The sequence below is a fragment of the Mastigoproctus giganteus genome, chromosome 8 (genome assembly GCF_048544385.1).
Source record: "Mastigoproctus giganteus isolate SK-2022 chromosome 8, ASM4854438v1, whole genome shotgun sequence".
NCBI classification, from domain to species: domain Eukaryota; kingdom Metazoa; phylum Arthropoda; class Arachnida; order Uropygi; family Thelyphonidae; genus Mastigoproctus; species Mastigoproctus giganteus.
Genome location: NC_143582.1, coordinates 110,431,683 through 110,449,122, shown reverse-complemented (window position 1 = coordinate 110,449,122; position 17,440 = coordinate 110,431,683). Strand labels below are relative to the sequence as shown.

General features: G+C 39.2%; 1 protein-coding gene across 2 annotated transcripts in view; it reads left to right on the top strand.

Moving 5' to 3' along the window:
* The window catches only part of LOC150081768 (Ig-like and fibronectin type-III domain-containing protein 2), a 550,711-nt gene that overhangs the window by 156,639 nt on the left and 376,632 nt on the right, over nt 1–17,440 (top strand). For both annotated transcript variants that reach the window (XM_090378862.1, XM_090378863.1), the window contains exon 9: nt 13,898–14,055. In XM_090378862.1, the coding sequence (XP_090234988.1) occupies nt 13,898–14,055 (158 nt within the window). The remainder of the gene's footprint in view (nt 1–13,897; nt 14,056–17,440) is intronic.

Genomic DNA, 17,440 nt, shown 5'->3' with positions numbered 1-17,440 from the left:
GGCCACTTAGCCTCATGCAAGGAGAATCAACTTTGATTTTCTATCATTGATCCTAATTGGATGAGTTGACATCCCTGCCACTTGGAGGCGTGCCTCTACTACCCAGCAATCTAAATCTCCTTTTAAATACTTCCGAAACGTACTTATTAAAATAAGTAAATAGTCTTTTATCAGTGAACATGACATGGAGTCTCTCCTTCTCCAGATAGCCAATTGATAGTTCCAATTCCGTTCTGAAGTCAACATAATAATTGCAGTCAAGCATAACATGCTCAGATGTCTCAAGCTCTCCACATTTACATAACCCATTTTCTTTAAGTCCAAGCTGAAAGAGTCTCAATGCCAATCCATGTCCAGTTAACAGAAACATAGAACAAAGACCAAACTGTTGCCAAGTCTTTCTTTTAGTATCAATTATATTTATTTTCGGCAAAAACATAAAGGTCTGTCGTCCTTTTTCAGATGTTTCCCATTCTATTTGCCATCTTATTTTAACTTCTTCTAAAACTCTATTCTTTTCACTTTTAACATCTGCTCTTGTATAAATTTTATCTGGTTCTGGACAAGTTCTTATTCTTACTATCGTCTTCCTAATATTCCGTTTAGTAAGATATCCTACTCCAGCTATTAACACTACATACTGGACTGGCAACCTACCTGATATTACCTGCAAGGCTTCTGTGGACACCGTCCGACATGCCCGAGTAATCCCTAGTAATGCAAATCTTTGTGCTTGTACTAGGTGTTTTTGAATAATCTTATTCCCAATCCTATGAACCCAAGCGCCGGCAGCATAACACATTATAGGTGAAAACAAACAATCGTATAACAGATTGAGGCCTCTACCTTTTATGCCCCAATCTCTTCTAATCACCCTCCGGAGCTTGGCATATAAGGTTTTAATTTTGACTTTTAAATACTTAACGTGTTCTGTAAAGAACAAACGTTCTTCAATCATTAAACCAAGATATTTCGTTACTCGTGCATATCGAACGGCACTCCCCATCAGCCGTACAGTAGGAGCTCTATTCATGCTTAGTCTTCCCTTAAGCAACATCTGAACCGTCTTTTCCTTTGAAACCTGCAATTTATGTTTCTTTGTCCATATTTCCAATGTAGTCAAAGCTTCTTCTGCTTTACTTTCTATGGAAGATCTGGAATTTCCTTGAACCATCATTACCAAGTCGTCAGCATAAGCTATTTTTGTGACTCCAGCCATTTCTTCATTTAAATATTCATCAAAGACCATGTTCCACGCAAAGGGGCCTATCACCGAGCCTTGTGGACATCCTTTAACAACTTTCCTAATTATCTCTGTATATCTAGTTTTAACTACTACAACCCTATTGGAAAAGTGGTTTCTAAACACTTTATATAATTTTGTCTTACATACTTCTTTAATTCTAGACATGATGCCATCCCAGCATAAGTGGTCGAAAGCACCTTTAAAATCAATAAATATACCTAAACAATACCGTTCCTCACTGTCCTCCACCGCTTGAAGCAATCTATATACCGCATCTTCAGTTGATGAGTCTTTCTTAAAACCATATTGGTTTTGTGATAACATATTTCTTGTTTCATATCTCATCATAAGACGGTTCATACATAATCTTTCATATATCTTACCCAAAACGGAGAGGAGAGCGATTGGACGATATGTACCAGTTTCGTTAAGCATACGATCTGTCCCTTTTATAAGTAATTTTATCTGTGCTCTCTTCCACTCATCCGGAAAGGCACCCTCTTCTAAACATCGATTATACAGATTTAAGTATAACTCTGGAGCCATTTGAAAAGATCTTTTCATCACCAATACTTCTATTTTGTCTAGGCCCGGCGATCTACCATCCTTCGCCTGGCCCATGGCCGTTGTCAGTTCTTCTAATGTAAACTGTTCTTCTGGTGTCACGATAAAATTCTGACCATCTATTTCTAAATCATTGACTTCTTCATTTTCATCTGGAAAGAGATCGTCCAATATCCTGTTCACTGATTCTTCCCAAGTTAATGTTTGACTATTTTCATTGCCGATAGTACTCATTATTTCCGATAGGCTTCTTTTATTAGTTAATAATTTAAAAATGGAATTCCATGGATCCCTAGATCCTTGTTTGCTCACATATTCCCTCCACTTATTCTGTTTAGCTTTACAGATAGCTGTAACATATTCTTTACGACAAGCTTTATACATATTTTTATACATCTCACACAAATCTAAATCTCCGTTTCTTCTTACAGCCTGGAACTTTCTTCTTAAACAAAATGTTTCTCTCCTTTTTTCAGATAATTCAGTACTCCACCAGAATACTGGCCTATTAACCTTATACCTTTTCTTCATACTACAAGAACATGCATCTATTAAAATAACAGTTAATTGTTTAACATAATCATTTGATGTCAGGCCTACCCAATTTATTTCATTGATACTACTCAAAAATACCTGCGCAAACTTTGGCCACTTTGCAGTTTTATCCATAAATCTATCAATATCATTCAGTATTCTTACTGAATCTTTTATAACACAGGAAAAAGAGATGCTATTATGATCACTAGTGGTATGATGTTCTATCACTTTCCAATTTCTAATACTATCCACAATAGAGGTAGTTGCCAAAGTTAAATCAATACATGACTGACCATGTACCGTGGAATAAGTAGGAGCATGTCCTGTCACATTTAACACCTCTACACCTGAGGCAGCAATGAATTCCTCCAGCATCACTCCTCTTTCATCGGATACATCACTACCCCACAATGGAGAACAAGCATTAGAGTCCAAGGCAACCACCACATTACAAGAGCCAACTAATTCATATAATTTATCTAAATACTTTATATGTTGTTCCATTCCCTCTGATGGCTGACAATATATTGTAACAACATACAACTTACCACATTTCCCTATAATTTCACAACAAACATGTTTTTCATCACACAAGGATAACACTTGTGTTACAACCACTTCAGGATCTCTAATTATTATAGCTGTCTTTGGATTATCACCTTTAGAAACAACTCTATATCTAATAGGATAACCTGCTACTTTACCTTTAATTACATATGGCTCCTGCAAGAGGGCTACCGAGAAATCTTCACATTCCATTATATGATTTATTTGCAATGCAACTGCCTTAGCCCTTTGTGCATTTAATTGCAAAATTTTAATATATTTATCCATAATTAATTTTTCTTTTATGAATATCTAAGGCCCTTTGATACTCAATACACTTTTTATCCACGGCAGCATGAGCAGTATCTTCATTCTTCCCTTTACAATTACAACACTCTGGCTGTTTCCCTCTATTTGGACAATCTTTAAACAAATGTTCTTTAGAACAGTGACCACACCGCATCTCTCTCCGACAATACTTTGCAACATGGCCAAAAGCAAGACATTTATAACATTGAGTAATTGAGTATATCTCCTTAAATTTGTAAGCCATCCATCTCACAAATAATCTTACTCTATCCTTAACACTATTCCATAATATAGGAGATAACTGTAAAATCCAATTATTCAACTGCGTATTCTTATTCCTATTAACAGTTAAAATCTCAATATTTTCATTAAACATCTTTTCACTTATATCACAATCTTTGAAATTTTTCACCCACAGTTGCTGCAACAATTCTTCTTTTTCTACATCCTTTTCCACATCAAATAATACAATCCTTGGATACACAGGTTTAGGCACAATATACTTTAATCCCAAATCCTGAATTTTGGAACACGATTTTAATTTTATCAAATCATCATTTGTCTCAGCTTCTACCAGTACTCCCCTATCTCTTATTGGTTTTAAATTCCGAACTTTAAGATTTGATAACATCGGCCTTATTTCTTTTAAAATATCCACTTTAACATCTTCACTCGTTTTATGTTTATCTGTTATTGCTTTTATGATCATAACCTTTGACACCGTATCTTCAAGTTTATTTTTCACAATAGTAGAATAACTTTGTTTTTCCTGCTTTCTTTTTACTTTCTCCTTCAGTAGAACATTTTCAAGATACACTTCTTGCGCCTTTTGTTCCAGCTTATCCCATTTTTCCAGTATAATTCTTATCACTGCAATAGGAACTTTACTTTGCTCATTCCATAAAAACGAGCTTAATTCACTCCTTATTTCTCTAACGTAATCAAAACCTTCCATACTCGGCCGTTCACTTACACTGTTCTTTCGTTTTCTCTTCTTATGTTTTTCACCATCACTTAATTCTTGTTTATCTTCCACTTTTTTAGACTTTTTACTTTTACTTCCTTTTTGCAAAGATTGGGAAGTACCTGGTAATGATGTTGATCTTGTCTTTACTGGTGTTCTCTGTAAAGTTTTTCCAATGAAAATATCCTGTTCCACTAGTTCCTGGGCTGAAGAAAAAGTTTCCTTTGTCAAGTCTTGTCGTTCACTTTCAGTAATAACTTTCACAACTGGTTGCACTTCTTGATCATCCATCCTTATCAAATCCTCCTCACTTGAAGATGAGGAAGACATAGTGTATAATATAAAACTCCTTATTTACAATTAAAAACTGAAATCTAACAACAGAGTCAGTAACTATTTACAAATATACAATCAATGTAAGCAAACAAGGAACCACAATCCAATTGTCAAAATGGAATATTAAAATTGCACTTAGAAAATCTATTCAATAAATGCGTCTAAAACACTTTGCCCAAGTTTAACGGACAAAGGTCCCAGAGGATCGACTCACAAATTTGTACCAAAAAAGGCAAACTGTGCCAAAGGGCACGGAAATGCTCTAACACACCTCAAGAGGAAGAAAATTTAAACACCCCCCTCTTGAGAAAATTAACGTGACCTACGCCCCCTTTGATCTGTCTGGCTCAACTTCGCCAGGTAGGGGTATCACCCCTACCTGCCCGCCCCGGACCACGAGGAGGTGTGAGCCTTAGACGCTTAGTTTTATTTGCCTAGAATGCAATCAATAACTTATGTCTCGCACAAGCTAAATGGCACAGTATCAGCAAAAATAAAACATTGCCCAGCGTCGCCTCCGGGTCAAAATGGTTAGTAGAGTGTAGAGTGTAGAGTGTGTTTAGTGTCAAACGGCACCAGGGGTTTCCCCCATCTCCGCGTGCTATACATTGTGGGTGTGAAACAGAACACTGTCAATGCCAGAGGTTTAAAAGTGTATGGATTTTGTACATGTGTAGTGTCGTGTACCGTTGTTCCTCTGGTCATTTAGCCGCTGGGCCCCTAATGGGACCCAACGTTGCCCCACTCCGCCCCGTGGAGGCAGACCAGGTACACTACTTAGTTATTTACTCTGGCAGGTCCTGCCACCTAATTTCCTGAGATTTCAGTGGCAAGGACCTAAAAAAAAAAAAAAAAAAAAAAAAAAACACGCTATAGATAGGGGTCAGCCAAAAAACAAAGGGAGTACTAGTCGGGCGATTTGATGTTGTTAAGTTTTTGGATGTAGGGCTCAAACAATTTGGAGTTGATTCAAACACTAGTTGAAAGTTAGAGAAGGGGAGGGAGACTGAAGACTGGGGGGAAAAGACAGAGTTACGGGGTCCATAGGGAAGATGACCCCAAGTCAGTGGAGCAGGCCCATGCCCCACCAGAGTGAAAAAGAGGGGTGGCGAGGGGGAAGGACACCAGGGATGAACTCCCCCTCCCGCCAGGGAGTGGAAGCAAAGGACCACGCAAGGGAGCGTGGCTAGGGAGGCCTAAAGGCAGCAGCTGAGCTGTGCTGGTGTAGGTTCTGTCACTCCTGGGACGAAGGAAGGAAGGAGTTTTTTTTTTTTTTTTTTTTTTTTCCCTTCTCCTGAGAGGACTGTCATATCCAGGAAGTTTCTTACTTTGATCTTCAATGGGTGCTGTTTGGGTGCCTAACCCGTCTAGCAGTGAAGACAGACTGCGCAAACTCTGTAAAGGCGGCGTAGCGCTGCTCGTCCATCATAATCAGGTGTTCACAATTCCGGGGATTTTCTTGCATTTTAGTGGCAAACCTTAGCCGGAACTCGTCATATACATGGCAATCATACATCACGTGATCCCACGTTTCTTCAGCCCCGCAGTGACACAGTGGATCTTCTTCTATGCCTAGGGATGTTAGCTTCGCTTTAAAGGGTCCGTGGCCTGTAAATAGAAATGTAGTATGGAGGCCTGGTGAGTACCAGGGAGGAGGCTTTGGACTGATGAGGTTCACAGAGGGGATGAACTTTTTGGTTATCAATCCTTTGTTGGTGGTGTCCCATGTCTCTTGCCAGGTCCTGTACATAATTTCAGAGATTCTCTTCCTTTCCTGTTTGGGGTTGTTATCAAGGTTAAGAGTGATGCCTGCTGTTTCGGTGGGAATACTCTTCTTCAATCGTTGATATAATCCTCTTCTTATTACCTCTAGGTGTAGGGGTATACATCCAGCTAGCACCTGCAGAGCTGGGGTGCTTACTGTACGGCACGCCCTTGTTACGGCAAGGAGCATAGAACGCTGTATGGAGTCTAGTTTACGGCGATTTCGGTCAAGGGAGGCCCTAGTACACCATACTGAGGCTCCATAGCAAGCTATTGGCACAAATATGGCATTATAGATGAGGGCCAGAGCCCGGCGCTTTAGGCCCCAGTCTGCACGGCTTATACGGATGATCATGGCCGAGTATTTTTTTATTTTCTGTGACATATATTTCAAATGAGGATGGAAATTTAGCTTCATATCTAAGACGATTCCTAAATACTTGATTTCAGGGTATAATTTTATGGAGGTGTTGTCAATTTTGATAACCGGTGGTCTTCGTAGTTGGAGCGTTCCCTTGAGCAATATAGATTTGGTTTTCTCTCCCGAGATCTTTAGTCGGTGAATGGCTGTCCAATCCTGGAGCTTAGTTAGTGCACAATTTGCTCTCTCCTCTAAATCAGCTCTTGTGTCACCATGCACCACCAAAACCAAATCGTCAGCAAACGCAAGGGGTTGAGTCATCCCAAGTCCATCCCAAGGAACTCGTCCAGGACGATGGACCAAAAGAAAGGCCCCAGGACCGAGCCCTGGGGACAGCCTCGGGAGACCTGGCTAGTGACAGACTTGTACCTGGTACTAACATGGACAGTGCGGTGTCTCAGGTACTCCTTGACACAGCTATAAAGGTTGAGCGGTGCTTTGGCTTGTCGGAGTCTTCTGAGAATACTTGGCCACCACAGCCGATCAAACGCTCCAGCAAAGTCAACTGTGATGGCTAGCACATACTTGCCTTGAGTGCTTGAAACCGTAGATATTAATTTCAGAAGAGCATCTTCAGTGCTGCAACCAGCTTTGAAACCGTACTGAAGTGGAGAAATGAGGTTTTCTTTAGAGTAGCATTTTGACAACCTGCTGAGGAGAAGCCTTTCTAGAAGTTTGCCTAGGACTGGCAAGAGAGCAATTGGCCTGTAAGATTTTGGCTCTTCAGGTGGTTTGTCTGGGTTCTTCAAGATGAGTTTAAGGCATGCCTCCTTCCAGATAGCAGGAAAGTGGCCTTCCATTAGGCATCTGTTGAAAGTGGCGAGCATGGTGTTTGGGAAGTAGGTTGCAAATTTCTTGATAACATCCACCTCGAGGAGGTCATTGCCAGGAGTTTTTTTTTCTTTAGTTTTGTCCAGTGCAGCTTTTAGATCATCATTTGTAAATGGTTCTTCTGTATTTTCTGTTGTATAAGAATCGTTAGCAGTAACAATCTGTAGTTGCTCCTCAGTTAGCTGTGCATCATCTGTTGGAAAGAGGGCATTTAGCATGTTATGGACAGAGGACTCTGTCCATAACATGCTATAACGTGAAGGTGGAAGAACCATCAGGCTTTACAGTTGTACTGAGGACTTCACCTCTAGGGAGTTTGTTCACAACGATACGATAGACAACTCCCCAGGGGTTATCATTTCCAGTGATCAAGACCAAATTCTGCCATGAGGCTTTTTTGCAGCGTCTAATCATGGTAGTGTAACTGTTCCTTAAGAATCGGTAACTGTCTTTTGCGGCTTCGACCTCTAAGGGTGGGAGATGAGCACGGGCTCTCTGAAAAGTTTTACGAGCTTGGTGGACTCTCTTCCTCATATCTTGTAGTTCAGCATTCCACCAAGGGACTGCGTTTTTGAAGGGCCTTCTCTTGGGGATTGCCATAGCACAGGCCTCTTTAATGGTCTTGGAGAGGGAAACTGCACAGTCCTCAGAGGTGATGTGATTCAGTTGTGAAGAATCTTCATGAAGTCTTCTTACAAGTTCGGCTTGAAAGCGTGGCCAGTCAGCTTTCTTTGTGCAGAATCGCACTACATCCCTTGGTATTGGGGGAATACGATCCACGGAGCGGCCAAGAGAATAGGTGATTGCTCTGTGGTCAGAAGTGGTCCATGCTTCATTAACCTTCCACTTGCTGAACTTTCCAGAAATAGTCGGCGTGGTCAGGGTGATGTCGATGGTACTTTCCCAGAGGGTGCTACTGTATGTGGGGAGATTTCCAGGCTGGTTGAGTACTTGTAGTCTGGAGGCAAGGATGAAGTTTTCAAGTTCCTCCCCATTTCGAGTGACCGTACGATCAGGTGTTTGACTATGCCACAGGGGGGAGCGACAATTCGCGTCCATGGCTATGAGTAGCTTACCCCCTGGTAGAAGGTCAAGTGCTGTTTGTATTATGGCGATCGCAATTGAGATGTCTTCACCAGGTCTGCTATAGAGTGAGAGCAGATGTAAGGATCCCATGGCAGTAAGGACTTGAGCACAGGCACTAAAGGATGTACAAAGTGGAGCTACTTTAGTTACAGAGATTTCAGTGTTACTGACTAGGATTGCGGCCCGTGGTGCATCTGTAGTACCTTGAATGATTTTGTATGAAGCTGGATAACCTGTGACCTTACCCTTGTAGGGCATAAGGCTCCTGGAGCATAATTATGTCAATATTTTCTTCCTCTGTTTTTAATTTAATTTGTTCAACCACTGCTCTGGCATGCTGTGCATTAATCTGCAAGAAATTCAGCTTCTTCTGTGTTGGTGGTTGGTGGACCGTCTATCCATAATTGGTTCTGTCTTGGTATATTCCCTTAAATTTTATATATACAGGGCAGTTTGCATCCCTGACGGAGTGCAGGTGGGGTATTTTAGACCGTTTGCAGTTTGCACAAGCTGCTGGTTCCTCCCTTTTAGGGCAGTCTTTGAACTCGTGTCCCTGCTGGGTACAGTGACCACACGTTGGGACCCGTTGGTTGCAGGTGTGCGATGTGTGCCCAAATTGCAGACACCTGAAACATTTGGGAACTGGAACGTACTCCTTGAATCGGTGGCTCCCCCATCCGATGTAGATTCTCTCGTGTTGGCTAATAACCTTCCACGCTCTGGGGGAAAGTTCGACTACCCAGTTTACTGTAGCAGCTGACTTAGACTTCGTGATATGTTTTGGTATAATGTCAGCATCAACGTCGGCCTCTGCTGTATGCGCGCTAAGGTTTTTGTAGTATATTTCTTCCTTTAGCTCTTGAGGAGTAGTACTCTTGTCCAGACCGAAGAGGATAATGGAAGGTCCTTTTCGTTTTGGCGTTTCCGCCTTCAATCCTATGTTGGAGATTTCTGAACTCTTTAGTATAGTGAGTGCCTCCTCCCTAGTATCCGTTTCAATGATAACACCAGGCATCCTGGTTTTTCTTATGCTTTTGATCTTTAGGGTTTTCATGTGCTCCTTGAGATTGCTAGTTAAGACATCCTTAACTGCGTCGCTAGTTGTTAGTTGCGTATCCTGTGCGGGTTTCACCAGGATAACGTGCGATTTATCTGTTCTTTTGTCAGATTTCCTGATAGTATTTTTTTGCACAGGGACCTCTTCGTTGAGCGATGAAGTGCCATTCCTCAACGCCTCGGCAAAAGATCGGGGGCGTTGTAGCATTTTGTTTTCCCGTTCTTGTGTGAGTAGGTCTAATTTGGCCGACATTTTTTCGTTATCTGTATGCAGATGGTAAAGAATGCCCTCCATTTTCGACCATATTCTAATAATGCCTGTGCGAGTGACAGCAGTGATTCTGTTGGTCTTCTTGGCCATATATTTCTCAAGGATGTCGCGCAGTTTTAAGAGTTGGTCAATTGGGGTCCCCTGTAGTGGTTCTTCCTTGTCATCAGTGTTATCTGTATCCGATCCGCTGGATGTATCCCTACCTGGGTCCCCAGGTATATCCCTTACAGGGGGGGACTCTGTGCCAGATCTATGTCTTGTCCTTCTAGCTTTCCGCGTGCTTTTTTGCCTCTTTAGTTCTCTCATAGCTTCATCGTTCTCATGAAGGAGATTAGCATTTCTAGTGCGTCTGCCAGCGTCTGCGCGGTCTCTGTTTATATATTCAACGTCGGAATCTGACATGGTTTTAGTTCAGCACAAAATTCCAGAAAAAAAAAAAAAAAAAAAGGGCAATACAATTTTTCAGGATTCCACAACTATAGTCTTTTAGAGAATCGCAGAAGATTTTGTTTACTTTGCAGGCTGGCTTAAATGTTTTCGAAAATTATATGAACACTGATCAAGTGGGGTGAATTTGTAAGCGATATAGTGCCTTTAGATGGACATTCGCAATCAGTGAAATGCGGCAGTCAAGGTCACAACTGAAGGAATACAGAGATGTGTTTACTCACTAAGTCCTGCGCCGGAGGGGAATGCTACACATTCTTGTCACACAGGGGGGTATACATTCCGTTGTCACACGAGCCTCCCAAGTCAAGTGCAGGGTATTTGCGTGGCAACCACAGTGTAATTGGTGCCTCTCTATAGCCCTGCTGTCAGCCGCATGGTGACCGGTACGGTCTGGCAACAAAGGATACAGATAGAAAACGCAAATAACCTGCAAAGTTCCCAGTAAATGAGCAAAAGTTTCTCACCCTGAGATCCACTGTAGTAATTCTTCTAATTAGTACACTTTTCATTAACTAACAGGTACCGTAAACACATATTCAGAGACAAAACCCAGGAGCGCGAAAACGTGCGTCCACACTGGACGACAAGGTGTAGTGTAGTCCGGTCAAAATGGTTAGAGTTAGCACTGTTAAAATCAGTGGGTGTGTCATTTAGGGTATGGGGAAGCAATTTATAGAAGAAAAAAATTAGTTCAAATTGCCGCCACCAGGGGAAAACGGCACAGCACATATGTAAAAGTTGTCATTTACTTCAAGATACGCTACTTACACAAATGAAATCCTGTTAGATAAAAGCAGAAAGGCCAACACCACCATCAATAACCATTATGGCTCTTACAAAAAAGGAACATGCTCTTTTAGTGAAACTGTTCTACCAGAATAATAGTAATGCTAATGCAGCACTATACGAATATTGGAAACTTAAAGTTGTGCATAAAGGACCTTTGACATCAGTGGAGCTTCAAAAACTAATAAAGAAATTTGAAGTGACCAGGGAGTTAGGTGTAATTCCAGGCAGGGGACGACCACATATCAGAATGGAGGTAGTGGGTGAAGTTGTGGTTGCATTGGTCAGAATGCGAAACACTACCAGAGTAGTTCCTGCCAGGGGTGTGTCAACAGACTTGAACCTTCCTTGCTCTACTGTGTGTGGTGTGTATGGGCTTCTCACACCCAGGGTCCTGAGCTGGATATCATCATTCTTCTCTTTCTTGGTGATTCCCTTCTACTTCTCTCTCTCTCTCAGGGTAATTCAGATTTTTTTTTTTTTTTTTTTTTTGCCTCGTGCAGCATAAGCCTCAGGCTTCCTTGTACCATAAGGCTAATAATAATAATATGTAAAGTGCTTCGAACAATTTTACACTGGTTCCCCGGCCAGGATGCACGTAGTGCAAGAAGTAGTCTTGTGATCAGCAACAATGAATAGACTTTGCTCTACGAGTTCTGACTCATATGGAACTTGATGATACCTGGGCTTGAATGATCTTGTGGTCTGATGAGGCACATTTCACTCTTCATGGGGCTGTAAATGCACAAAACTGCCAAATATGGGGGAACTTCTCATCCATCTGCTATGCATTAAAGACCACTACAAAGTCCATATGTTAATTAAGAAGTACAAAGCAGGACAAAGTTTCTCATCTATTGCACGGAATTAGATCTCACTGCTTCAACAGTGAATACTATTTTAAGGGACAGTGCGTGTATAAAAGAATGTTAAAGGATCAATGCATTTAAGATCAACAGTGATCACAAAACAGCGTTCAGGTGCTATATTGAAGATGGAAAAGCTGTTAATAATATGGATGGAAAATCAGATTCAGAGGCAAGTGCCCCTGAGTCCTATGGCCATTCAAGCAAAAGCAAGAAGTGTTTATGAAGATATTAAGGATAAGTATGGTGAACTCCAAGCCAAGTTCATGGCAAGCAACGGGTGGGTTAATAGGTTCAAACATTGCGCTGGTTTCCAAAACATTAAAGTATGCAGTGAAGTTGCCAGTGCTGATTCTGCAGCTGCAGAGAGAAAATTTGTGATTTGTTGGGAAAAACCCCTTCTAAATCTCCACAGCCTTCAAATTCCGTAGCGGCATGCTTATCAGCTGGAGAGTTAATTCTGGCAACGATGCTCAAAAGGTAAAATTTGCTGATGTTATGCCTGTCCCCTCTCTCGTTTTGTAATTTTATAATTTAAAAATTTTTGTAATTTTGTACACTTTTATAATTTATCCTGCATATGAGATAAAAAATTTAAATAAATAATTCTATTTACATGTTCGTTAAACATTTTATTTTTTGTTTCAATCAAATTTGCAAGTGCTGCATAAGCATTTAGGGAAATTCCGACTTACGTAGAGTTTCACGGAACACAACCCTTACATAAGTTGGGGAGTGGCTGTATATACTTAAAAAAATTGATAATGAATACCTTGAATTCATGTATATACCTTAAGTATATATCTGTTAAAAGAACTAGCCTTTATATATTCATGTATATATTTATATATACATGAATTCAAGGTATTTATTATCAATTTTTTAAATTCATTTATATTTTAATTTAATTTTCTTAACTTAATTATATACACTGCATTGGGCTACCTTACTTATGTTTTTGGAGGATCTATCTTTTTCTTCCTCCCTTTTTATTATATTAATTTTTATTTTTTTCCTGTTACTTTTAATCTTTCCTTGATTACCATAAGTTTTTATAGAAAATCATTTTATAGTGGTTTGGTACTTGATCAGGTGTAGTCCCCTGATGAAATGCCTGATCTATGTACCAACTTTCTTTAGTTTATATCAAACTTTATCTTTCCCTTAGTTATTTTATTATCTTCCTACCCTCAGTTTGGTGCTCATTACTCTTCTTCACTTATTAATTATATTTTTGCTTTCCCTTTCAGCTTCTCTATGTTTAACTAGCTCATTGATTCAGCCTTTAATTTCAGATAATTTTATAATTTTTTTTTTTTTTAGGTTCTTAAAATTCTTTCTCTTTTTATTTCTCATTCTTTTCTTTTTCTTACTTTTCTTCTGTTAGCCTCGGCACCTTGTGTTTTATACTGCTCCATCTTTATGTATTTTTCTATTATTTCATTCTGATTTCATCTATATATAGATTTGTATCCTGTGTTGCAGCCTTGCACATTCAGGTGCATTTTCTCTATTTTCTTCATATTTCCTATTTAGGCATTCTATATATGTATATATAGAGAGAGAGTTGGGTATACAACATATACCCTCTGGAATTCGATTAATAAGCACAGTATACTCTCTGCATATGTAACATTCATAAAGTACACCTTCTGCTGCTAATTTTACGTCTACAGCACTGTTAAATGGTATGAAAATAGTTGCATTCATGCATAGAGTCTAAAGACTCTGTGCATGAATTATGCTAGTATATGAAGAATGATGAGATGGGAAGTGGCATTCATATTATGTAGTCTTTGTGATATTTAAAAATTATATTTGGCATTCATTGTTCACAATAAATTCATATCATTTTATTATATAGAAGTATTACCAGGTCGTCCTAGAGCAGTCACTGTGGAACCTGTATCATCAACAGAATTGAAGATAAAATGGCGCTTTCCTCTGCAGCCAGTTACTGTAACTCACTTTGAGGTTAATGTGACACAGTTACATTCTTTTGATACACTTGGATACATTCAAGTAAGTAACTGTACTATAACATAATGGTTCTCAGTCAGTGGGTCATGATTGCTCTTGTTTCTACCCCCCCCCAGAAAGACTCTGCGATATTGTAATATATCATAATTAATTAAAAATTCAAAGAAGTCAACCTGTTTATAACCAGTAAGAGATAGAATGGTCAGTGTTGGGGGGGGGGTGTTCATATATTGGTTTCCTTGAAAAGGGGTCACCAGAATTAGAAGGTGACAGTTGAGAAACAAACACTATTGTATCAAACACAACTTAGGTACTACTCAGTAAAAATGCACTGTATCAGTTTATTTTAATTCCAGTTTTAATAAATAATTACACTCTCAAATTGAATTACAATTTGGATTTCAATTGTAATTTTCCACTATGTTACCTATACTAAATTTTTCAGTTTATTTTCTGTTTTTTTTTTTTTTTTTTTTTTGGTATCATGTAGATACAAAAATTTTCTATAAATTAGGAAAACAAGAAAACATAAGAATCAATTATAAGAATATAATTGTTATAAGAATCAATTTTGAACACCTCTGTGATATTTTTCCAAAGCACATATCTGGAGATCACATTTATAGAAGTCACAACCATAAAACAATACAAACCATTTGCAGTTTCTGGTTTATTGTGCTTTTCTGTTGATGAAATTCTGTTAGTCCAATAAACAGGTAGTAAACTCAATCTTATTGCATTAGCGATAATACTGATTTCTGGAATTCTGTGTTTTTATGTTATTATGGTGAAATGTCTTTCCCCTTCACTGAAATCTGCTCTTAATTTATATTAACTTTGTCTCACTTGTGTATGTTGTGTTAGTTCCAATTTGTGTGTGCAATGTGCTTTGTTATTGATTGACACTTATCTTTTTTACTGTGTTTTAAATTTTACTACTCCAAAAAAAAAAAAAGATGTCAGTTCAAAAGAAAGAGAGTGAATTTGAGTATAAAAGATAAGTTACAAATTATAGAAATGTACAATAAATTAAATTTAGGCAATACGTTTCAAAGGGAAGCGGCAGTAAAACCATCTCTCTGGTATTTGCATCTGAGAGCTACTTAGAGCTACTTAGTTAACATCATGGTAGACAAAACAGTGTCTACCATGTTGCCCATTTACCAAAGCAACCCCTTCCACCATGGCATGCTCAAGTTCCTTTATCCAAACTATGACAGATTGTTGCTATGGATAAAGGGATGGTTGAGTGAGAGAAGACAGAGAGTGGTAATGGATGGACACTGCTCTTCATGAATTGATGTTATTAGTGGAATCCCCCAGGGTTTAGTGTTAGGCCCCACTGTTGTTTTCTATATTTATTAATGATAATGATGAAGGTATAACAAGCTTAATGTCCAAGTTTTGCAGATGATATGAAGGTTTGCAGGATTGTTAATGACACTAATGACAGTATTCTACTGTAACAGGATCTAGAAAAGTTGAGCAGATGGGCTGAGAGGTGGCAACTGAAGTTAACACTGACAAATGTAAAATACTGCATATGGGCAGCAATAACTGAAGAGAAACATACCAACTGTGTAGTACTACACTCAGGGTAGTGGAGAATGAAAAAGACCCATGGGTAACTGTGCAGTCAGATATGAAGTTTTCTGAGCAGTGTAGACAGGCTGCCAGAGCAGGTCATTGGGTCTTGACAATGATATACAGGAATTTTGCTAGCAAGGATAAGGAGGTGATTATCCCCTAGTATAAGGCAATGGTCAGGCCACACCTTGAGTACTGTATATAGGTCTGGAAGCCTCATTTTAGGAAGGATGTAGAGCTGCTGGAATGAGTACAGAGAAGGGAAACAAGAGTGGTGAGGGGAACAAAGGGATGCCCTTTCCAAGAATGGCTTAAGTTCTGCAAATTGCAGCACCTCGGGACTAGGCACCTGTGAGGTGATCTGATTGAGGTGTTGTACAAGGCCTTGAATTGTTTGAGCAGGCTCAATGCTGATGGGATTCTTCTTCTTGCTCAGATTACGAACCCGAGGGGGCAAAAAATCAAATTGAGGAAAGGCAGTTGTAGAATAGAAGTGCAGAAATTTGCCTTTAGCTAGTGGATGGTTGATTGCTGGAACAAACTTCCATCTGTCATTGTGGAAGTTGACAGTTTAAATAAATTCAAGGCAGAACTAGACAAACATTTGGAGTGAATGAATGGGTTAAAAAGTGAAAATGTTTTTTTTGGCTGATGCTGTATAAGCTTGCTTTTGCATCACATGCCTCTTGTAATGCTAATGCTATCCATTAACAGCTGGGGAAAAGCCTATAAATCACCCTCTGTCTACTCTACACCACTCATCAAGCTGAATACTTGGACTCCTTGGTTGTTTTCACTGATGGCTCGAAGTTGGAATCATCTGTCAGAGCTGCTGCCATCCTCTTCGATAACACTGGTCATCATCAATTTCTTCTCTGAAATTTGACAGATCCTTCTAGGAAATATGTTCAAAAACTCAGATATGTGCTTAAAAAGTTCTCATCACCCTCAGTTTTCAAATATCATAGGTTAATGACTGAAAACCAAGACCTGCATTTGGTCTGATCATATTTTCCATCTATTTTATCTTTTTTTTTTTTTTTTTTTTCTAGAACATTTGGGAGATTTTCCAGAGCATTTGGGAGCTTTCAACAATATTCAGAAATGCTCCAGAATGTTCTAGAATATCGTTACATGCAGAAGAAAAGTCTGGATGTTTCTGGAAGGTTCTAGAGCTTTTGACAGAGTTCTCTAGAAATGTTGTGAGACTTCTAGAAACTCATGTACCAGTATATATACAAGTGGTTCCACACCAAACAATTTTAAAAAATGTATATGTTTCAGAGAGTGAGTGGTGAACAAGTGTTTTTAAAGAAGTGTTGTGTGCATTAGTATTTTTAAAGAAGTGTTGTGTGCATTAGTGTAAATCGTGAACTCTGTTTAAATTAGAAATAAAAATCTACAATTTCTTAATTGTGTTCTTATGTATGTATACCTGAACCGTACTTGAAATATGTTGTATTCTTGCTGAAATAAGCCTGTTAGCTTTTGCTACATTTGTGAAGAGATATTATTGATATTAAGTGATATTAAAATCACAGCAGAAGCCACTAGCACAACTTGTAAGAAAACCCTATGAACTTTATTTTGGATGAGTGGAATCTTCTTGAAAAGGGTGTCAAGGTGTCTTTTTATAGGAAGAGGCAATCTAACTTAACGACCTGTTACTCCATGGATGGTGCTTTGGTTTATTGTAACAATGTCCAGGAATTAATAAAAGAGCTACATCTGGAGCACGTCCCCGAGCAGTGGAGGCTTTTCATTGATTCATCCAAGGTTAGTTTGAAAGCAGGTTTACTCCAAAATGGAAATAAGTGTCTATCTGTACCATTGGTACATG